The 24,090-nt window shown below is 44.7% G+C and overlaps 2 protein-coding genes across 2 annotated transcripts in view; one reads left to right on the top strand and one right to left on the bottom strand.

Annotated features, from left to right (window-relative positions):
- Positions 1-12,494, bottom strand: part of proca (protein C (inactivator of coagulation factors Va and VIIIa), a) — a 13,966-nt gene extending 1,472 nt beyond the window's left edge. Inside the window, exons 1-6 of the mRNA XM_037682461.1 lie at positions 12,438-12,494; positions 12,073-12,142; positions 11,106-11,263; positions 10,455-10,479; positions 9,383-9,493; positions 4,943-5,205 (exon numbers count right to left, since the gene is read on the bottom strand). Of these exons, the coding sequence (XP_037538389.1) occupies positions 4,943-5,205; positions 9,383-9,493; positions 10,455-10,479; positions 11,106-11,263; positions 12,073-12,139 (624 nt within the window). The 5' untranslated portion in view covers positions 12,140-12,142; positions 12,438-12,494. The remainder of the gene's footprint in view (positions 1-4,942; positions 5,206-9,382; positions 9,494-10,454; positions 10,480-11,105; positions 11,264-12,072; positions 12,143-12,437) is intronic.
- A 4,375-nt stretch (positions 12,495-16,869) lies between these two features.
- LOC119415303 (otolin-1-like) lies at positions 16,870-20,368 on the top strand. Its single transcript, XM_037682482.1, has 5 exons — positions 16,870-16,923; positions 17,024-17,315; positions 17,395-17,475; positions 17,832-17,912; positions 19,248-20,368. Exons 1-5 carry the CDS (start codon positions 16,900-16,902, stop codon positions 20,135-20,137), a joined length of 1,368 nt encoding a protein of 455 aa, XP_037538410.1. The 5' UTR covers positions 16,870-16,899; the 3' UTR covers positions 20,138-20,368.
- Positions 20,369-24,090: the final 3,722 nt, after the last annotated feature.

Below are 24,090 nucleotides of genomic sequence, written 5' to 3'. Positions count from 1 at the left end.
CTAACAGCTAAATGTAAGAACGAGCACGCTAACAGCTAAATTTAAGAACGATCACCCAAACAGGTAAATGTAAGAACGAGTACGCTAACAGCTAAATGTAAGAACAAGCACGTTGAAAGCTAAATGTAAGAACGATCACGCTAACAGCTAAATGTAAGAACAAGCACGTTGAAAACTAAATGTATGATCACGCTGAAAGCTATACAATAGACTAGAAAAAGATTAAAATAGCAAAATGAAGTATGCAAAATGTTAGCTTATAGAATCAAAAGGCTAACTAAACCTAGCACAATGATAGTTAAAAGCTAAAGTTTGAAAAAAATGCTACAAAGTTAAAGTAGGAAACAGTTAGCAAAATGTATCAAATAGTTAAAAATATTTGTTAGTTCACTAAAAGCTAAAGGAAGACCACTAATTGTGCAAGGCCAAAATAAGAAAAAAGCTTTTTAGAAGCTGCAAAGAATAGTTCAAAGCTAAAAGTAGCAAAAGACCAAGTAAAAGTTAAAAGGAGCTTAATAAAACTGATTTCATGGCTGAAGGAGATTTAGAGACAACAGTGTTCCAGTGGTGTAAATGAAGTTAAATACTATGAAAATGACAAAAGTTGAAAAAAGCTAAAGTTATTTCCTGAATGAGCCAAAGGTAAAAAAACCAAAAACAACAACAATTCACTGCAAATTTAAAAACTTTAATTGAACGGGCCGTTCTTACAGCCTTGTGGGTCAGAAGCTAAAAGTTTAGAACCCCCTATTTAATAAAACCTGCTGCTTCAACTGGACCTGGAGATCCAGCAGATCGGTTCTGGGTCTTTAAGGGACCAGGCTGACCATGGGAGGACCTGAACATGAGACAGGTTGTCCACAGACACACGTGTGGATGGGCATTGTCTTGTTGAAACCTGAACCCTGTCACTGGACCAGGGTTTTGCCTCAGGAGGGGTAAGACTCGCAGTCGGCTCATCATGATACCAGGCGTGACACCGGTCTACAGAAGTACACAATTGGGTTTCTGTGCTCAGTGGCATTGTGTGCCAACAACGCCGAGCAAAATTAAACATAACTTCTGTCAAAACGTTGGTTACGTACTGTAACCCCAGATTCTGAGTATAGGCGTAGCCCTTTAAGAGCTGTCGCTATTGGGTTATCCCGTCACGCAAAGCGTCGCACTGAAAAATTTAGTCCACGCCCACCTGTCGTGTGGGCCCCACCCGGTCCGTATAAATTACGTTAAGAGCGGGTAATCGGCTCTCAAATAGCTGTTTCTTCAGCTATTTAGGAACCAGTGAGGCCCAGAGCTTAAAGAGCTCTGCCTATACTCATAGAATCTGGAGTTACAGTACGTAACCAACGTTCTATTTCGTATAGGCTTTGCCCTTTAAGAGCTGTCGCTATTGGGTTAAAGGCAAAGCAGGATGTAGTCTATGCCTCACTGGGTCCATTCAGACACAACATGAAGCACCTGCTTGCACAAAAAAAAACATTCCATCACCCAGCCTTCTGTGTGCGTAATTACGCGCTGCGTAATTGCGTGCTCCATGTGCAGGAGCGCGCCGGAGAAGATATCTGGTGAGGAAAAAAGGCTGAGATAACAGACCTGCTGCTGTGAATAGGAACAACGGAGGATACGAATTGTAACAGTGTAACGATGAACAGAGCAGACCAACAGCTCCTCAGGATGAACCGATTAATAACGATAAAATCAGCAGTCATGAACTTGTGACTGATAATAAATACCTCGCACTGCGACTGCATGCAGACAGATGTGAGCTCAAAAGTGAGGCTCCATGAAACAAATAATAATCATTCTGTCAGAACCCTGAGAACAGAATGGGTCATGGAGAAAGTAGAAACATCACGTAGTTAAAAAACGAATAATTGAACATGGTGATGACCAGGCAGCCGCCATACAAAAATCCTCCACTGTCATCCCTCCATGCAGAGCCATGGCGGATGAAAACCCTCTGCAGGAATGTGCTGAGATTCTCTGGAGGATCTAGTCCACATGAACTGTAAGCTTCAGAAATAGCCTCACATGACCAGTGTGAGAGGCGCTGGGTGGATAGAGGACGTCCTGAAGAGCTGTCCCAGTAATGCACGAACATATGCTGAAAGCGGCGCACTGCATGAACATGAACATGAAAATGCGCGCATGGGACAGAAGGAGGTGAGATGTTACTTCCTCCTCAGAATTATGAGGAAGAGGATAAAACCCATCCAAGTTATCACTCTCAGTCTGAATGAGCTTGTGATGCTTTTCAGAGCAGGGTTAAAACGCAGTCCAGCTGAACTGCCGTCAGCTTGAATTCTGAGACATTAGGAAGCAACAGAGAGAGCAGATAATCACTCACTCTCTTTCGCTGACGTCAGAACTAACAGCAGGGCTGTTTTAATGACAGAAAATTAAAGTGAAACCTGATCTAAAGGCTCAGAAGGAGCTTTGATCAGAGCGTGCAGGACCATCATTAGGTCTCACTGTGAAGCTAGTGGACGTGACACCGGTCTGTGTCTCCATACACCTTTCGGGAAACATTTCATCATCGGGTGATTAAGAACTGTTTTGTCACCGAAGCCCTCGTGACAGGAAGAAATAGCAGCAGCATAAGTTTTAATTGTGCTGAACGCTAGATCTCCGTCCATCAGCTGCTGCAGAAAAGACAGCACGTCACCTAGTGGCCATGGAATGGCCTCCACGCCTTTCTCTGCGCACCAGCTCTGAAAAACTGTCCACTTGATGTGTACAGCGTTGTGGTGGAAGCAGCTCGTGCGCCCTGAACGTACGCACCACATCCTGTGGGAGGCCCATCCTTTCTAAACGGATCTGTTCAGCGAACAGACCCAAAGATGCTGACCTATTTCTGGGTAATTCCTGATCGATCTTCCTGCCTGGAGGAGAGTGCCCCCCCCTGTGGTCTCATATAGAGCTGAGGTGGGTCGGCACACACCGAAGGAGGCGTGAGCGCTTCTGAGTGAGACACCGTTTCGGTGGAGGCTGCAGCTGTTGTGGAGAAACATGTTTACTCCAGCTGCGCTGTGATTGGACAGACAAAAAACAGTAGAAATAAAAAATAGGCTCTGGCTGAGAGATGGGGGATTTTATCAGACTCAGTCTGCTGAAAAAACCCATCATTTTAGCTTATGTGGCAGACGAGTGTTGTGATATTTACTTAACTGCGGTGCCTTTTAAAACGCTGTTTAGAGGTTACTGGCTTGTTCTGTGTGGGGAAAGTGTGAAGAGAGGCAGCTGAGTCCCTCCAGCGGCCGGAGGGGCAGATGGACTGTGACATCACCAGACAGTGTACAGTCTCTGAGACCTCCTCGGATCTCTGCGATTCCTCAAGGATGGTCCTGAAGTTGGCCCCGAACATCGCCTCTAGGGTGATGGGGCCCTCCAGCAGGCCTTTCTGCAGCCTCTCGGACACGGATGGCGAGAGGCGAAGCCAAGTGATCCTCTGGATCATGGTCATGCAGGTGGCGATGCAGGACAGGCAAATCACAGAGGTGGCACATGTTTAAGATTACATCAGCAGCTTTACGGAGAAAAAGTTCTTTGTCTCCTCCAGCAGAGCTGCTTCTTCCAGCCTCTTCGAGATGCTTTAGGCCAGCAGAACGACATTGTTGTTCGCTGCGGCTGTCTGGGATGATCACTAGTGAGCTCGGTTGGAGACCTTGTCACCTTATGGTCGTGCTTCCCTGGAGCAAAGGTTGCTGGTCTATCCTGGAAGCATTTCCCCAAGTGCCACCCGCCAGGCTTGGCTCCGGGGGGGGGGGGGGGGGGGTGTGTGACCGAGGGTAAAACACTGATCGGTAAAACCCTCCACTTTGGAGATGGAGGTGAAGACGGCTGTCTTCAATTTACCAGCCCAGCTGCAGCCTCGTTCCAGTGTGACGTCACAACTGGGCAGTGAGGCCAGATGGAGTCAGGGCGAAGAGCCGGGGCAGAGCCAACCTTGCTGCCAGATCCTCCGATCAGGGCGGAGGGAGGCGAGGGACAGAAAGTCCCTTGTGTTAACATCCTCCTGGATTATGTCGGGCAGCTTTGAGAGGAGGGCACCGACGACTGGGAGCGGTGTGGTCGCCGACTTGGGAAGATCCGAGGTGGCTGAGCATTCAGCCACCCGTCTTCCGTCACTACGCTTTCAGGAGGGAAGGGGCAGCTCCGCATCGCCTTTCTCGGAGGAGTCATTTGGTTCGCTGCGTGACTCTGTGTCAAAGAAGGTGGTGGCGTTGTCCCGCGCGTAGCGTCCCGCCACAGAAAAAATCATTAAGTGAAGCTGATGCCAACAACGCCTTTTTTGAGGAAATCATCTAATTTACCTTGAGAAAAAACATGTTAGAAAAGGCGGTGGTGTCGTCCAGCGAGTAGCGGCCCCCCACGGAAAAACATTTGGCGGGGCTGCTGCTAACATCGCCTTTTTTGAGGTAATCATTTGATTACTGCGAGGAAATAACGTTTTAAAAGGCGATAGCGTCGTCCAGCGGGTAGCGGCCCGCCACGGAAAAGTACTCCTCGGCGCTTACCTTGAACAGGGCTGCTCGTCTCTGTTTCTCCTCGGGGAGGAAGAACTCACCAGGATGGCAGGAGGTTGGCGTGGCGGAAACCCAGGCAGCCTTAGCAAAGGTTGTGCCGGTCAAAGCTGGACAACTTTTCTTCTTCGTTCTTCTGACAGCGCTAGCTAGCTTGCTGAAGAAAAATGGGAGCCGATTACCCGCTCTTAACATAATTTATATGGCCCAGGTGGGGCCCACATGACAGGTGGCCATGGACTAAATTTTTCAGTGCGACGCTTTGCATGACGGGATAACCCAATAGCGACAGCTCTTAAAGGGCGAAGCCAATACGAAATAGAACGAGAACTTCTTGCTACGTTTGTCGAGGTAAAGAGTTTCAGCAGATGGTAAGCGTCAGGACAAACATCAAACCTGTCCATTGGCGGATCAGTTACCTGCCAGGGACTCTCCCCCTTCCTGCCCACCTCTCCTCCAATCGTCCAGGGTAGCAGCCCCTCCACCAGTGGCACTGCGTACTCCGACCTGTTGATCAGCAGCTGACCGCAGGAAGTGGAACCTTTGGGGACGCAGCTCCTGCTGTTGTCTTCCAGCTTGTATCCCGTCAGACAGCTGCAGCTCCTGCTCCGGCCGTCCTCGCTCTCCGTGCACTCGTGGTCGCAGTCGCCGTTGTCCACCGAGCAGTTGGTGGCCGTTACATCTAAAAGAGGCGGAATGGCTTTTTAACTTTGACATCAAACTTTGAGTGGAAGTAAAGGCGAGAAAAAGAGCGGTTGATATTCGTATTGCTTCAGTCTCTAGAAAAGTTACATCTAGTTAAAGTGAGTGATTATCGGAGGATGGGTCTGCCTTTATGAGCCCGTTGGTTCCCTTCTCGTTAGCTGGTTCCCTTCATGAGGTCTGGGCTGAATCAAGTGGAAGTTTTGACCCATAAACAGCTGAACAATCTTGTTAAATCAAATTACTTTCAAATGTGTTTGAAAACATTGGCAACATGTGGAAAAGCTTGTCTCGCTTGTAAAATCTCTTCAGATTTAACTCAGACTGTGGGCGGAGCCTTGAGCTGACCAATCAGAGCAGGCTGGTCTGTTTGGGCGGGGCCAGCCTCCTGCAGGTCGGACGATTGCCTCAGGTGGAAGACTCTCAGTGTCTGGGCGTCTTGTTTCTGAGTGATGGGAGATGGATCAATGGATCTAAGTCTCGTTCTCAGTAACAAGGGTGTTGCTTTGGTCTGTCGTGGTGAAGAAAGAGCTGAGTCTAAAGGCAAAGCTCTGGATTTACTGGTCTGTTCTAACCCTCATCTTTGGTCATGAGGTTTGATCAGGACTGAAAGAACCAGATCCTGGATCCAAGCAGCTGAAATGATCTGCCTTTGTGGGGAGGGGGAGGTGTTTGTGTGTGTGTGTGGGGGGGGGGGGGGGGGGGGGGGAGATGACGACTCAGCCTTAAATATATGGTGAGGGTCTCTGTCATCTGGGAACTCAGAGTAGAGCCACTGCTCCTCTGAAGTCAACTGAGGAGGTTCATCTGATCAGGAGGCCTCCCTTTGGAGGTTTTGGTCACGTCTCAGTATGAGACCCAGACCTCCATGCAGGGGTTATGTGTTCTCTCTGGTCTGGGAACACCTTGGGGTCTGCATGGAGGAGCTGAGAGTGTCACTAGGGGAAGGAGGTCTGGGTGTGTCTCCTGGACCTGTTGGCTCCGTGACCCAACCAGATCAGTGGTAAAACATGGAGATGGAAGTTTTACTAACACGTGATCAAAAGATTCAAAACTCTGTTTGTTTACTTTTAGTTCTTAAAATTAGAACAAATTATTTAAATCTTCCCATTCCTCCAAAAGCTAAGGAAGTTCACTATAAAACCTTTTCAGGGGTTTACCCCTCTAAGGAATTCCTCAGACATCGTTTTGCAATTGATGACAACACTTGTTCATTTTGAGATGATAATATTGAATCAACAGAACACAGTTTCTATGAATGTATGTATAAATATTGTAAAGCTTTGTGGGATGACGTGCACTACTGGCTTTTCCCTAAACTTCCAAATTCACATGAATTTGCTAAGAATGACATTATTTTTGGATCCCTGAGAAAAGAAAAAGATCTTGAAAGGTTATTAAATGTAATTATTGTTACGGGCAAATATTTCATTCACAAGTGCCGTTTCCTTAAGACAAAACCATCATTACCCACTTTTCACAAGGAACTCTGCCACCTCTTCTTATCTATGAAGTTCATGGGCAAACTTCAAGGTGTGGAGTTGTTCCATGTGATAAACGAACTGAAACTACTGGAAAACCCCTAGTCTTTAGTTTATTAGTTTATTTTTATTATTTTTGTTATTTTATTCTATTTAATTCTTGTATTATTATTATCATTATTATTATTATTTAATTATTATTTCTGTGTGTTTGGAAGCAACCTGTGCTGGGTTTTTTTTCAGATTCGAATATCTCTGATTTTGTTGCCATATTTGTTGTAAATGCTGTTTATAAAATACAAAAAAAACTTTTAGTTCTTCACAGTCCTCATGGGAGTGGTGGTGCAGAGGTTAGAGAAGGTGGGTCTGTGATCGGAAGATCGCTGGTTCAACTCCCGATACAGACAACATCAAAATGTGGGTGGAAAGGTGAAGAACCAACACCTGCCCCCACCCTCATTTGTCCCACTCTGGACCCTTGAGCAAGGCCCTGGCAGCTTTCTGCTCCACAGAGGGCTGTGGTAGCTCAGTGGTCTGTGGTTACGTCAGAAGAGGCGTTCAGCGTAAAAAAAAAAAGTCTTCGTGTGACAGTTCGCTGTGGTGACCCCTGAAGAATGAGCAGCCAAAAGAAGAAGAAGAAAAAACGGTCCTCTTGATTTCATTAGTAATTGTCTCACCTGTTCTCTCTCAGTAATCGTCCTCCTCCCTTTAAAGATGTTCTCAGTTATTTTCATTTTTCAGATTTAGTTTTTCTTTGTGTTTTGCAAGTTTTCTCACTTCCTGTTAAAAACTCTGTTTTACCTGCTTCCTGCTTCTCGTGTCTCGTTTACCTGCATTCAGCTCGTTGGCACCGAAAAAACTTTAAACACTGAAGTTCAGTTTTTAAAGGTTCATTCTGAGCTTCTGTTTCTAAAAACATAAAGTTAAAAGTACAAACCGGATTCCAAAAAAGTTGGGACACTAAACAAATTGTGAATAAAAAGTGAATGCAATGATGTGGAGGTGCCAACATCTAATATTTTATTCAGAATAGAACACAAATCACAGATCAAAAGTTTAAACTGAGAGAATGTATCATTTTAAGGGAAATATCTGTTGTTTCCAAATTTCATGGCGTCAACAAATCCCAAAAAAGTTGGGACAAGTCCATTTTTACCACTGTGTGGCATCCCCCCTTCTTCTTCCAACACTCAACAGACGTCTGGGGACAGAGGAGACCAGTTTCTCCAGTTTAGAAATAGGAATGCTCTCCCATTCATGTCTAATACAGGCCTCTAACTGTTCAATCGTCTTGGGCCTTCTTTGTGGCACCTTCCTCTTTATGATGCACCAAATGTTCTCTATAGGTGAAAGATCTGGACTGCAGGCTGGCCATTTCAGTTCCCGGATCCTTCTCCTACGTAGCCATGATGTTGTGATTGCTGCAGAATGTGGTCTGGCATTATGGTGTTGAAAAATGCAGGGTCTTCCCTGAAAGAGATGACGTCTAGATGGGAGCATATGTTGTTCTAGAACCTGAACATAGTTCTCTGCATTAATGGTGCCTTTCCAGACATGCAAGCTGCCCATGCCACAAGCGCTCATGCAACCCCATACCATCAGTGATGCAGGCTTCTGAACGGAGCGTTGATAACAACTTGGGCTATCCTTGTCCTCTCTGGTCCGGATGACATGGCGTCCCAGTGTTCCATAAAGAACTTCAAATGGTGACTCATCTGACCACAGAACAGTCTTCCATTTTGCCACACTCCATTTTAAATGACCCCTAGCCCAGTGCAAACGTCTGAGCTTGTGGAGCTTGCTTAGAAATGGCTTCCTCTTTGCACTGTAGAGTTTCAGCTGGCAACGGCGGATGGCACGGTGGATTGTGTTCACTGACAATGCTTTCTGGAAGTATTCCTGAGCCCATTCTGTTATTTCCTTGACAGTGGCATTCCTGTTTGAGGTGCAGTGACGTTTAAGGGCCCGGAGATCACGAGCATCCAGTAGAGTTTTACGGCCTTGACCCTTACGCACAGCGATTGTTCCAGATTCTCTGAATCTTTTGATGATGTTATGCACGGTTGATGATGATAACTTAAAAGTCTTTGCTATTTTACGCTGGGTAACACCATTCTGGTATTGCTGCACTATCTTTCTGCGCAACAATGGTGGAATTGGTGATCCTCTTACCATCTTGGCTTCTGAGAGACACTGACACTCTGAGAAGCTCTTTTTATACCCAATCATGTTGTCAGTTGACCTAATTAGTGTTAATTGGTCTTCCAGCTGTTCGTTATATGCTCAATTTCCTTTTTCCAGCCACTTATTGCTACTTGTCCCAACTTCTTTGGGATTTGTTGACACTGTGAAATTTTGAATCAACATATTTTCCTTTAAAATGTTACATTTACTCAGATTAAACTTTTGATCTGTCATCTATGTTATATTACGAATAAAATATTGACATTTTCCATCTCCACATCATTGCATTCAGTTTTTATTCACAATTTGTTTAGTGTCCCAACTTTTTTGGAATCCGGTTTGTACAAAAATGATGTTTCCACCACGTGTTTTCACATTGCATCAGAGGAAACTGAAGGTGACTTTCAGAAAAGAAACGATTTAGGTCAAAGTTTTATTTTGAAAGGTCGCCATGGTTCAGGCCTCAGCCTGGTTCTGGAGGTCTGGACTCACTGTGGTTGCAGTATTTGCCTTCGTATCCATGGAAACAGCGGCAGGCGTAGCCATGGTACTGATCCACACACGCCCCGTGAACACACATGTTGGACACACACTGGTTCCCATCTGAAACACAGACATGGGAGCATTACCCACAATGCACTGCATTGAGAAGCAGCACATAAGCGGTGTGATGCTGAGCGCTAAAAGACGGCTGAAGAAGCTGAAACTGAATCGTTAAAGCCAAAGGAAGCAGAACACTAGCCTAAAAGCTAATTATAAAAACACGCATGCTAAAACCTATAGGTAGCAAAAGACTAGCTAAAAAATAAAAGAAGCACAATGATTGGTAGAAGCTAAAAGTAGCAGAAGGCTAATTAAAAGTAAAAGTATCAAAAATGAAAGTTAAAATCAGCAAAGGTAATTCAAACAAGCAAAATGATAGCTAAAAGCTAAAGGATCAAAAGGATAGCTAAATGTTAAAAGTAGGAAAAGGCGAGGTAAATGCATCAAAAAGCTAGTTAAGAGCTAATAATATAAAATAGGTGGCTAAAAGCTAAACGTAGAAGAACAATAGCTAAAAGCTATAAGTAGCATAAGAAAACCAACAGATCCAGTAGCTGAAGCAGATAAAAAAAATAGATATTTTGAAAAGCCTAAAAGTTACAAGATGCAAACGTTATCTGAATGTTTTGATGTAAGAACAGCTAAAGCAGCTTGACGTTAGCTGATGTTCAGATGAAACGACTAAAACAACACGCAGGCTAACTTTAAGAGCAGCTTGTAAAATCATCCAGAAAGTGTTTCAGTTTGTCATCATCATCGTCATCATCTTTGTCATTGTCATCATCTTCATCATCACCATCATCATCGTCTTCTTCTTCTTACTCTTCATCTTCTTCGTCTTCATCGTCTTCCTCTTCGTCATCATTCAGAGTGTTTATTTTACAACCTGAAACGTCCTGCAGGACCACCCTGTAAGCTGTTTGTTTGTTTGTTTGTTTGTTTGTCAACATGTCCACAGGTGAGTGGTTTCTCTTACATTGTTTCAAAATGATCAACAGATAGTAACAAATAACTCATTTACCTGTGTAGACGGTCCAAAACTCCAGCTGCAAACAGACACACAAACAAACAAACAAACAAATAAACAAAGAGCAGGTAAAACTCTAAATTAGTCACTGAAACGCGACACACGACTACAGGAAAAGGAAACCGTTAGCGAGGTTTGATAAACTGACATGAAAAACGTTTTTAAACTTAAAAAGTCGTTTTAGCTGAAAAACATCAAAGTTTTAAACTTCATGTCACCGAAGCGTAGAATGGAAATAATACATTTATAATGTTTGATTATAATCATTTCCACCAAATGAGTTCAGCCTTTTGGTTCATTAAAGAGCTAAAAATGTATTTTCTGTGTTTAAAGTTTCAGCTCTGGTTTTAGCTGTTTTAGCTGTTTTGATTGTTTTTCTACCAAAACGATTCGGTTTCTTCAAATATTTGATAAAAATCAGCCGCAGTTCTTCAGGAATCACCTCGTTGGAGCTGAAAACTTAAAAAAAAAAAAAAGTTATAATTTGTGGACTCTGGTCTGGCTCATCCCTTGAGTTTAGCAGCTTTAATTAAATCAGAGTTTGGGTTCGAGGCCTGAAGCAGCTAAAGTCCAGAACAAGCAGCTCTTCAGGAAGCTTGAACAAGTTCTGCTCCTGGTGAAACACGACCCGGTTAAACGTCTCACCGTGGCCTCCCTGCTCTGGAAAATCTCCCGGGCCTCCTCGAAGTCGCACTTCTCCTCCACGCACTCGCGCTCCATGGAGGCGGGCTTCAGCTCCTCCAGGAAGCTGTTGGCTCGCCGCGAGCGGAGCAGCATGTGCGCCTGCGGAGCGTCGGAGAAAACTGGACAGAGACAAACACGAGACGTCAACCTGAGGACACGTCCTCTCTGACTCTACAACCCTGTGGTCCACAGAGGACGTCTGGGCCACGCATGGACCGACAGGAGCCCGAACCATCAGCCTCCACCACCGTGCTCACAGCTGGAGGAGCTGCTTGCTGCAATGCATTCTGGGTAAACATCTGTCCCCTGGTCTGGCTCTGGTCCAGAAGTCCTGGGGTTCTCTGAAATTAAACTTCCAAACCTGAGTCGTTCCGCCATGTTGATTTTAGAGAGAAGAGGTCATGACCTGTGACCTTTTGACCTGAGGCCTGTAGGGTCACTGCACAGTCTGACCTTCAGGGTGAATCAGCAGTCTGAAATGCTTCAAAATTTATGGACTCTAAATGACCTTTGACCCCTCAGCAACAGTGAGCATTAATCTGCTGAGCATGGATCAGACTGGGTCCAGTCCTGGTCCTGGCTCAGTCTGGGTCCAGTCCTGGATCTGGAAGGCCACTACCCTGCAGGCTTCACCTGTTTCCTGCTTCAGTGCTGAATCACGTCTTCATGTTCTGCAGAAGCCCGCTGATCGTTGATGATGAACAGGTGTGTGGAGCAGAGGGACGTTTAAACCTGCAGGATGGTGGCCCTCCAGGACCAGGACTCATGGTCCTGATGTGATGTAGTAGAGTGCTGGATGAGTGTGTGTGGATCCTGCTCTGACAAGAAGTCTCAGTAAAAGTCCTCTCCACTGACCGTGCGGTCCTTCCGCCCTGGCGTCGTGCTAACACGCACCTGTTTACTGTAGCTGGAACCCAGACAGACCCACCTGACAGGCTGAAGACAGACGAGCACAGAGCGGCGCAGACCAACACAGGAAACACGAGGCGGGACATGACCTGCAGCCAGATGGACACAAAGCATGATCAGGAGCGCACGTCAGAACCACAGGTGTTCACAGACCCAAGCCCGGTTCTACAGGAGCCCGGGTTCAAAAGACCAGACCGTGGTCCAGTTGGGTAAAACGTTGAGTATCGATCTGCAGTCGGGAGCTCAGAGGCCTCCGAGCAGAACCACAACCAGAGACACATCTGAGTCTGAACAAGACGCTCGCGAGCTGAAGACACGACCCCCGTTGAACCGGGTCACCCAGACCGGTCTGTCCCAGAACCGGACGAGGGTTTTCATACTTACATGTAACTAGTGTGGACAGAGACGATGAGCTCCTCCGGTTCTGTTGTGTTAATAACTAACTACCGGTGTTTACCGAGAGTCCACAGTCTGCTGCTGAACCCTGCACCCACCCCCGCCCGCTGCACACCCCCGTCCTCTCTCATGCATGCTTAAAGTTTGTGAACTCTTTATAATTTTTTATATTTCTGCATCAATATGAGCTTAAACAGCTTCAGATTTTTTACACAAGTCCTAAAAGTAGATGAAGAGAACCAGTTAAACAAAAGAGACAAAATATTATACTGGTTTATTTATGGAGGGAAATGATCCAGTATCTGTACATTATACCATTATGGTGGTGGGGGTGGGGGGGGTCGTCACCCAGGGCACCTAACAGACTAGGACCGCCCCTGAGGAAACCCAAATGTTTTGGTGCAAGATGTTCAAGTGGGTCTACTGGAAGGATGGTCCAGATTCTGGGGGGTCTCGGGGGTCTGTTTGGGTCAGTAAATTTTCAACAGTTCCAATAAAAACCGGGTCCACCTCCACCAGGATGAAGTCAGACCCTGAGTCTGGTGCAGGTCTGTTGAACCATGATGCCCCCCACCCCACCTGGACCGTCTGCTGCTCTCTGCACCAACCGATAAGGTACCCAAGAGGGCCGCGGGCCCCCAGGGTGTCTCTGAGTCCAGGGGCTGTGGAAACCAGGACACGTTTTAAGGCTAACTATTCATCTCGCTGCGTCCTTTTGTGTCTCGTCTTCTTCTCAGTTTCATCAGATTTTTTTCCAGAATAAAAGCTGGCCCGAGGAAATAAAGGACACTTCTCTGGTTCCACGGGCTCCCAGGTCACTCACGGGGATTTGGGACGGGGCGACGGCGGGTGTGGTCCTCTCACGAACAGAACTTTTGTCCAGGTCCAAGAACTGGCTCCGTGCCCACGGCTTTGTGACGGTCAGACCCACTTCCTGTTCTGTTCCCTTCACACGGCTGTTTTCAGCCCGAGGGGATCAAACTAAACACGTTTGTCCAAAGAGCTCAAGGAAAACCCAGAATCACAACATTTAACTAGAGAAACTGCATTTCCTGCAAAAATGAAGTGTAATGCTTATTGCTGAAGAACTTGCTGAGAAACAGCTGAAATTAAATAAAAACAGCTGAAATGAACAACAACAAAATGATTAAAGTAGCTGAAAAGGCAGAACAAAGCTTAAACTACCAAAATGAAGTGGAAAGAGCTGAACTGAGCTAAAAAATGTGGAATTAGCTGAAAAAGCTCAATTTAGCACAAAACAGCTAACTAGTAGCTGAAATAGTAGACAAAGCTGAAAGTAGCAGAAAGAAGTTAATTAGGCCGAAAGCAGCAAAAATTATCATGAAAACTTGATTTATTCTGAAAACAACAAAAATGCAGCTGAAAAGATAGAACAAGCTTAAATTAGCAGAAGAAAGCATTTACCAATTGGGTATGTGGGGTGTGGCCAACTATGGGGGCGCTTTGGGATTGGGTGTCTTGCTCAGAGACACCACGACATGTGGGGGTGGCTGGGGATCAAGCCTGGGGCTTTTGGGTCCCAGGTCGGCTGCTCTGCCTCTACTCCATCTCGACCCCATTTGAAGGATGTAAAATGAGCTCAGTTCTTTTTTTTTCTGAGAAATAAATGCCAGAAAAGGCCAAATAAAACAGCTAAAGCTGCACCAATACCAAAAGTCAGAGCAGGATTGTCCTGAAAGAGCCGAACATTTTGAGACATGATTTGTTGAAACAGCTGAAAACTGCAGGATGAGAATCCACCCATCATCTTTACTCGTATCTACCTTTTAGAGTCGCGGGGTCACTGGTGTCCATGTCCAACCATCACTGTGCAAGAGGCGGGGGACACCCTGGACAGGTCTCAGTCCATCACAGGGACACCTGGACAGGTCTCAGTCCATCACAGGGACACCTGGACAGGTCTCAGTCCATCACAGGGACATATAGAGACAAACAACCTTTCTCTCTCACCTAGAGACAATTCAGAGTCACCATCAGTCTAACATGCATGTTTTTGGTCTGTGGGAGGAAACTGGAGTACCTGGAGAAAACTCACGCAGCACGGAGAGAACATGTAAACTCCACACAGAAAGGCCTCCGGCTGAGATTTGAACCAGGGTAACCTCCTCGCTGAGAGGCAGCAGCTCTACCAACTGAGCCACCGTGCTGCCCGCAACAATAATCGTGCCGAAAAATGTACGGAAGAAAAATAGATCGAGTGAACGCTCCATAAACATTCACTCTATTGAAGGCCAAACCGTCCTGTGATGAATGCATGTTGCCCGCCGTGATGAATGCATGTCGCCCGCCGTGATGAATGCATGTCGCCTGCTGTGATGAATGCATGTCGCCCGCCGTGATGAATGCATGTCGCCCGATGTGATGAATGCATGTTGCCCGCCGTGATGAATGCATGTCGCCCGCTGTGATGAATGCATGTCGCCTGCTTTGATGAATGCATGTCGCCTGCTGTGATGAATGCATGTCGCCTGCCGTGATGAATGCATGCTGCCCACCGTGATGAATGCATGTTGCCCGCCATGATGAATGCATGTTGCCTGTTGTGATGAATGCATGTCGCCTGCTGTGATGAATGCATGTTGCCTGCTGTGATGAATGCATGTCACCTGCTGTGATGAATGCATGTCGCCTGCTGTGATGAATGCATGTCGCCTCCCGTCAGGCCAGTTCCAGCTCAGATCTGAAGTGTTTTGAAGACATTAGAGCCCTTGCTGGGGACAACTCTCAGCTACTACCACACCAACTTTTAGCTCATTATCCACCAAATCAGCCGAGTTAGAGCCAGATCTGTGTCGGCTAATGTTGATTAGCTGTGGCAGCCATCTTGAATCAGGTTCTCTCCAGAAGATAATCCACTGTAGACAAAAATCAAGACTCCTCTCTGAGAGTTTGATTAAAATACGTCTTCTGGTTCTTCAGATATTTTGCTAACAGACACACACACACAGGCTCAAACATTATTTATTATCACCTACAGCTAAAAGATGTCAGCGGGCAATAATGAAGCAATTTATTAAAAGTGTTTTCAGGAACTTTGTTTAATTATTTGAATGTATGGGTGGATAATAATGTTTCTGCCTGTTTGTGGGTTAATAATTAAATAATAATAATAAAGTGATGTGTGTTGTCGTCACTGTATGTTCCCATGCAAAGATGAAATTAGTCTCTCATTTAACCCATCACACCTGAGATACACCAGGTGGAGCAGTGGGCAGCTGTGTAAGCACCCGGGGAGCAATTAGGGTTCGGGTGTCCTGCTCAGAGACACCAGGAGATGTGCAACGACCGGGGATTGAACCCAGGACCTTGGGGTCCCGGGTTGGCTGCCCTGCCTCTACACCATCTCGACCCCATGTATCTGTTAGCAAAATATTTCATGCACTACTGGACAGATTTTCACGAACCTCAGTGATCACTGGATGAACATCTACAACTGATTACCTTTTGGAGCCGCCCCAATTAAAGATGGCCGCCACAGCTAACTGACCAACATGTCTATAATCCGGTCATTTTCACAGATGATGAGCTGAACTTTGATGTGGTAGTAGCTGAGGATCATCCTCAAGTTATTCTTTAGCACAAAGTATGTTCTGCTTTCATCTTTGTGTCGGGGGTTTGAGGGTGACGTGCACCCCTCCAGGACCGTTGGGTGTTTATCAGCCGAGGGTCAGCATGGCTCCACGGTCTGCTCTGGTTCAGATCCTGGTCCAGACTTGGACCACGCAGGACTCATTCTGTAAACAGATGTGAGGTTTTTCATCGTGAACCGGTCCAGGTCTGAGAACCTCCTCAGCTGCTCAGACTGTGTTCAGACCTGGTCTAGGGGCCCCTGAGGGCCTCGTCCTTTGAGCTCAGAGTTCTTCAGATTCTTTTAGTCTGTGGATCAGATTATGACCTGGAGATGATGGAGATTAACATCTTTATTCAGGAACTTTATTCTGAAATGGTGCCACCAGTGCTACAGTGCAGAACCTGTGCCCATCTTTACTTCTAGTGTCTGTTTATGCCCCGCCCCCTGACTGAGCTGCTGATGTTTCACCTCATCAGTGACTGGATGTTCCTCCAGCTGTTTGTTTGTTGTTTGATTGTCCTGGAACATGAACCTGAAGAGGCTCCAGAACGTTTGGTGTGAAAAAACGTTGAGACGAGTTTTCTCGAGTCTTCAGGTGGAAACAGGTTTTTTATGAAACGATATAAAAACCGGGCGTGGAGCGAGAACCTGAGACGGGTCTCGTCTTTCGGCTCTGAATGGTTCTCTTTGTTCTTGCAGTTTTTCAGAGAAGGAGGACACGGTGCCGGCAGAGGACCAAGTCCTTCTTCTCATTCAGCAGGACAATGGGGACGCCCCCCCTCCTCCCCCCGTCCACACTTATAAAAGCATCAAAGCTGCCTTCGTCCCGCTCATCTTCATCGACGCCGTGTGGAGAAGATGCTGCAGCGCTGCGAGAAGACGGTGAGTCAAATAACCGATTCCACGTTTTCCTGTTTAGACTGAAGGACAACGTTCTCGTGGAGTTCCTCCACCAGAGCTTTAAACACTGATGTTCCTCCAGATGTTGTCCGGCCTGCTGGGCCTCCTCGTTCTGGCCCTCGCCTGCTCAGCCGCGAGCTCGTCTACAGGGGCCACCACGGCCCCCCCGTACACCACGGCCGCCTTGCGGGACAACCGCATGCTGTCCCCGACCGACTCGTCCCAGTACTCCATGTCCAACAACCTGATCTGCGACATGCTGTTCAACGCGCCCGTGCCCCCGTCCATCGACCAGATCCCCTTCTTCTGCATCTGCTCCTACTGCAAAGGAACCGTGGGCTCCAAGGGGGACCACGGAGACCGGGGCCCCCCAGGCATGAGCACCACTTCCTTTATTTTCACATGAACCCTTTGACTTCTGAGTCCTCATGTTCACGTCTTCTGTTTGTTCAGGTGAACCTGGCAGCGCGGGGCCGCGGGGCTTCATGGGCTTCAAGGGCTACCGAGGATTCACCGGACCTCAGGGGATCAAAGGTGAGCCGGGTCATGCGTCACAGCACAGGTGGGCCTCGACGGAACCAAGAGGGGGACTTTATAATTTTCTCTAATCCCGAGGTTTAGTTTGATTAAAGGTTGTTAGAGTTTGTCTGTTCTTCGTTTGAAAACTTAAAAATACTGACGAGTTCATTTGACTTCTTTACCTTAGATCAGTTTTTATACGCAGTATTTATAAAAACTGCGTTAGTCCAAGTTAAAACTATTTCTCTCAGTAGTGGATCTGGACGAGTTAGAGCAACAGATTATCCGTGGACAGATTAAATGTAATCTTCAGGTTTGTGTCTGTTTGATTCACTCGTTCACGCACCGCTGACGTCTTCATCTGCTCGCAGGTGAGAAAGGAGACTTCGGGGAGAAAGGCGGTCCTGGTGTCGCCGGGTTCAGTGGAACGAAGGGCGAGCGAGGATTCAAAGGTCTGCTTTGTGTAATCTGAGACTACTAATCCAGCCTTAATCCTCTAAATGGACCGGAGCCCAAACCGCTCTTTATTCTGGAGACCTGTAGTGCTTAGACTTTAGACCAGAAGGTGGTCTGGAGGAACCCCCGCCAGATGAGAACCACCCCCCGATCCAGGACTCCGGCTCAGATTTAATCTGAAATTATTAATTTGTTATTTTAGAGATAAAGTTGAACTCAAACTTTAGATTTTATCAAAAAGCTACAGAGACTGAATGAAATTACAGAATGCTGAGAGCCGAACAACAGCTGAAGACCAGCTGAAGAAGCTGAAACTGAGATGTTAGATCTAAAAGAAGCTAAACATGAGCTAAAACCCAAAGTAACAAAACTGTAGCTAAAAGTAACAAAGACTATCTAAAAGCTTAAAGTAGCAAAACAATAGCTAAAAGAAGTTAAACACTAGCTAAAACCTAAAGTAACAAAACTGTAGCTAGAAGCTAAATGTAACACAATAGCTAAAGGTTAAATAAAGTAAAACACTAGTTAAAAGTTGTAAGACACTAGATAAAAGCTAAAAATAGTAAAACACTAGCTAAAAGAAGTTAAACACTAGCTAAAACCCAACCACGCAGGTGGAGCAGTGGGCAGCTATGTAGGTGCCTGGGGAGCAATTCAGGGTGTCTTGCTCAGAGACACCACAAGATGTGGAATGACCGGGAATTGAGCCCAGGACCTTCGGGTCCCGAGTCAGCTGCCCTGCCCGTACACCATTTCAGCCCCATATATGTAGCAAAACACTGGCTAAATGTATGAAATGCTCACTAAAAGCAACAGAAGGTTAGCTAAAAGCTAAAAGTAGCAAAAAGCTAACAACATATTAAAAACAACAAAGGTTAGCTAAAAGCTAAAAATAGTAGAATGGTAGCTAAAAGTAGCATAACAGAACTGAAACAGACTTTAATGTTTTTGAAGGGATTTAAGCCACTTCTATAAACTTCTACAGGGAAAATATTTATAAATAAAGTTAAATATTTTTAAAAAGTATAAAAGATACAAAAACTAAAATATAACAGCATCGACCATCTGGACGAGCCGAACATTTTGACATAAGAACAACTAAAATAACTGAAAACCTGCAGAAACAGATAAAAAGAATCCATATGAACAAATAATAATTAATAAAAAAAAATACTGGAAATCTGCACAATTAATGCTGACTCATCATTCACTCAATTAATGCTGACTCATCGTTCACTCAATTAATGCTGACTCATCATTCACTCAATTAATGCTGACTCATTGTTCACTCAATTAATGCTGACTAATAATAAACATTTTTCATGTTTTAGGTGAGAAAGGAGACCAAGGTCTGAATGGACCTCCAGGTGACCAAGGACCTCAGGGAATGATGGGCTCATGTCCTGGCTCCTGTGACACCATTCCAGGCCCACCAGGACCACAGGGAGTACCTGGGCCGGCGGGAGCCCGGGGTCTTCCGGGGGTGGCAGGATCTAATGGTACCCTGGGTGGTAAAGGTGATAAGGGTGACATGGGTGTGGCAGGTGTGCCAGGTTTACCTGGTCTAAAAGGCGATCAGGGTCTGCAGGGCATCTGTTCGTGCAAGGACGGAGCAGACGGGCTGCCAGGAGCCAAGGGAGCCAAAGGAGACAAAGGTGACCAAGGTATTCAGGGTATACAGGGTGTTACAGGGCTGAAAGGTGACCAAGGCCTGGCTGGTGTCACTGGCCCGACTGGTCCCTGTACCCCGGCCATTAAGTCATCATTCTCCGCATCCCTCAACCAGTCATACCCCACCCCATTCTGGCCCATAACTTTCCAGAACATCTTGACCAACCTGCAGGGCCACTTCAACAGCCCAATGAGCGGCATCTACTCCGCCCCCATCAACGGCACCTACGTCTTCTCCTTTCACCTCAAGGTTGGAGACAGGCCCCTTAAAGTCGGCCTCTACAAGAACTTCTACCCCGTGATCAAAGTGTCCGACTCAACCCCCGGAGTCACCGTCAGCCAGACCATCGTCCTCCAGCTTGCCATGGGGGACATGATCTGGCTGCAGGTGAAGGACAGCACCACCAACGGTGTGTTCACTGACAGCGAGTCCACCAGCACCTTCTCCGGTTTCCTGATGACCCCTGACTCCTGCACCCTGCCCTCTGGCAGCAGAAGTCTCGTTAGCCCGACTGCATCCGCCCCTCCTTTTCCTCACCCATATAATTAGGCTCCACCCAGTTCATGGGTCTAAGGTGGAGCCAATCAGCTTCTTAGTGTGTGCACGTTTTAAAGGAGGGGTATTTGTCCAGATGGATGCAAAATCCAATTTGTTCAAAAATAATTCAGCTAATCCGACTAATCCAATTCAGTCATCGTGTCTTTTTGTTGATGAACTCGGATTTTCATACAAAAAATAAAACTAGAGGAAAAGGGGCCAAAATAAAAAAAAATATTTCAAACCAAGAGTCAGTTTCAGTCAAACTGGGACTCAGATCTGGCCTCATCCGACTCATATGTTGGATTTTTACAGATTTATTTGTCAGATTTAGGCAAAACTCAAACAAAAACTCTAATTTTCAAGAAATCTCTTTGTCTAAAAGATCCTTCCAGTGTTTGTTGATTTCATTAAGCTGACGCCCAAGTCTATAAATTATCATCTAAATTTCCCTCAATCAGAAAAACTTTGTCATTTTAATAAAAATAAAATAAACATGTTTATTACAGATTATTTCTCACATTGTACCAGATTTCCAGTTGATTTAAAACATAGAACTAGTGGTGGGCACAGTGCTGCTAATCTGCTAACAGCTAACAGTAAAACTAGCAGATTAGCATTTTCAAAAACTTTGGAAACCGTTAGCAGACCAACTGGCTTCCACCAAATTAGGTTTGGCTAACCAAGTCCGCTAACAAAAAGTGTAACTCTTCTATCTTTATGTGTTAAAGATTGAAGATTTATTAACACTTATTGTGTTAATCAATAAGTGAACACTTATTTATTGATAAATAAGAACTTAACAGAATGTTAACAGACTTTTATGAACATGATGCAAAGAAAAAAAAAAGCCTATATTTCTGAAAGCATAAAACCTGAATTAGAAACCAAGTACCCCTCACAAGCAACGCTCCTCGTGCACTTTGTGTGAGCATCTTTAGCATTTTGTGTCACGCAGGACTCCAGCTCTGGCTTGGATTGGTTGAACTGGCACACATGACATGACCCCCCCACCTTCGGCTCAAACCACCAAACTAACAGCAGGTCTGCGTCAGTCCCGCCAGACGCCCGACGTGTGACGCAGCCTGACCGTCGCCTCAGCGGTTAGCGTTAGCTTCTGCTAATGTTTTCACCTGTTTAACAGTTTAAGCTGATTTTTAGTTAGCCAATTCTGAGCTAGTGAAGCTTGGTCAGCTGTGCCCACCGCTCCTCATAAATCTATAAAATGTCATGAAAGTGGATGAATGCCCCTCGTTTAAAGGCGACAGTAGCGCTCGCTCGTTTCCGGCTGAACGTGGTTTTTAGAGCAGAAGCTTTTCTTGTCTCAGGTCTGCATGTTTTTAGAGCCGACCAGCTGCTGAAGCTTAGCGCGTTCCTTGTTTTGCTTCTTGAAATGTAGAGATTCACAAATAAAAAGAAAAATTTTATTAAAATGCAACCAAAGGCAGTGCATCCTTTAAAGAGCTCAGACTTTTTGTTGCATTTCTTTTACTTTCAGAGCAGAAAGTTAACTTTGTATATTTTGTTTAATTTTCTTGTATAAATCATTTAAAAAGGAAAATCCTTCAGTTCAGGAGGAAATACGACCCGAAAGAGAGCAGAGTTTTATTTTGACACTCAGACGACTTCCTGTTTGAGGTCGCTGAAGGTTTAGCTGTTTTCAGGGGAGGATGAGTGGAAGTTGAAATGTTTGTCTGATTAAAGAAAGAAAGGTACAAAAATAAACTCTTGTGCATTTATTCTAAAAGAAATAAAGCCCACGGTTCAATCAAAGAGAACTTGGTTGAAGTTAATTTGTTCTGGAACCTGCAGCTGTGACAGAAAACATGAAATGTTCAGTTTACGGGTTAAAAACAAACACATTGATTAATAAATGATAGTAAACAGAATGTTAACAGGATTTTATGAACGTGACGCAAAAAAATAAAATACAAAATTTGAAAATAAAAAAGCCTAAATTCATGTTTTTGCATCCTGGATTAAAAGTGGAATAAATTTTCTGCATAAAGTTTCTGATAATTTGAGTAAATGCAGACTGAAGAACATCATGCGACACAAAAACACAAATTAAACAATTTGCACAAACCCAAAGTAAAAGTACGGAAGCCTGTCAGTGCCACAGTAATAAAAAAATCTCAGGATTTGAAATTCATATTTATCACAAACAAACTCATTATTTTTAATTTTCAAAGTCATAATTATGACATAACTGACTTGTTTGAGCATGACTAAATATAATTCTGAATGTTTATCTCATGTCATAAATTTGAAATTATATCTCACAATTATGACTTTTCTTTGAGTTTTTTCTCATAATCCTGACTTTAGACGTCACTGTTATGATACAAACACTCAGAATAACTTCTTACTTTCATGAATATGACTTTTAAAGTTAAAATAATAACACACGGTTTGACCATTTGTTTTTAATTGAAAAGTGACGCAGATTAACAGAAACAATGAGACTGTTCTCTTTAAGAAGTGGTTTCATTTCTAACAAGCAATAAAAATCAGCTGTTTTTCTTTAAAATATTAAGCTAACAGGAAGCCCTGCAGTCAGCTTCATGTTTCTGAACATTTACAGTAAAACCAGATGTTTGTGTTTGTTTTCAACACGATAAATCTAAAATATAAGCAACAATCCAACAGGTTTTATTGTTGAAAAACAGAATAATAAGTTTCCTTCCTGTCAGATTAAAATCAGCTCTTTCCTGTGGTAAACATGAGCAAACAAACAACAACAAAAACAACAACAGGTTGTTTGTAGACAAGTGAAGTGTTTACAAATTTCTCTAAACTGGAGACAAACTAAAAAGCACTAAAAATATAATCAGGATTTTTGTTTTAATGAGACGCTGTCCCTTAAAAAAGGACCATTTCTTCTGTTCTGCTCTGGAGTGAGAGGACTTCAAACAAATCATTTTTATTAATTTACATCAAATGTTTCATATTTAATCCTTCAAACAAATCATTTTTATTAATTTATGTCAAATGTTTCATATTGTGTCCCTGTGATGGACCTGAGACCTGTCCAGGGTGTCCCCCGCCCCTCGCACAGTGAGTGCTGGACATGGACACCGGCGACCCCCGTGACCCAAAATGGAAGAAGCGGGTAAAGAAAATGGATGGATGGTTCATATTTAATCCTTCAAACAAATCCTTTTTATTAATTTAAATGTATTAATCTAAAACCTTATAATAAGATGAATTTTCCTCAAACGTCTGCTTCCGTCTGTAAAATCATCTTTTCAAACTCCAAACACGAACCATAAATAAATAAATCTGATTCAGTGAATTAGTTTGGTCTAATTGTTTTCACCCATCGTCTGTTAGTAAAATATTTTGGAAATCACTTGATGGATTTTATTGAAACTGATACATCTTTAAACTGGATTAGTAATTTTCAGGATGAGTGTGTAAAGACAGAAGTGTCTGTAGCTCGGTCCGTTTCAGGGAAGTTGCTGTAAAACATGTGGTGGTCGCTGAGAGTCATCCCTGACTTGTCCTCTGAGGGCTGACAGACCACGGGTCCGGTCCTGGTCCTGGTCCTCGAGGGCCACTGTCCTGCATGTTTCACCGACTGGATGGTGACCATGTTCTGCAGAACCCGAGGATCCAAGGACCTCCAGGTGCTGAAGCAGAGAAACCACAAAAACCTGCAGGACCGGGGCCCTCACAGACTGGGATCAGGTGCAGAGTAGACTTCAGCAGATGATGAGTATTTCTCTGAGGAAGACTCGTTTTAATTTTTATGTATTTAATTTGAGCTCAACCTCGTTTTCACAATGAACTGAACAGACGGAGCACGAATGTGCTCAGAGTTCACTGAAAGGTTCCTCACATTTGGTTTGATTTTTGTTTGAAGTTGCTTGTTTTGTTTCATCTCTCTAGTTGCAGGGCCAGCAGAGAACAGAAGAGAGAACAGAGAACAGAAGAGAGAACAGAGAACAGAATAAAGAATAGAG

This window comes from Nematolebias whitei, chromosome 9 (assembly GCF_014905685.2).
Source record: "Nematolebias whitei isolate Nwh7 chromosome 9, NemWhi1, whole genome shotgun sequence".
NCBI classification, from domain to species: Eukaryota; Metazoa; Chordata; class Actinopteri; order Cyprinodontiformes; family Rivulidae; genus Nematolebias; species Nematolebias whitei.
This window is presented reverse-complemented; position numbering and strand designations above follow the sequence as displayed.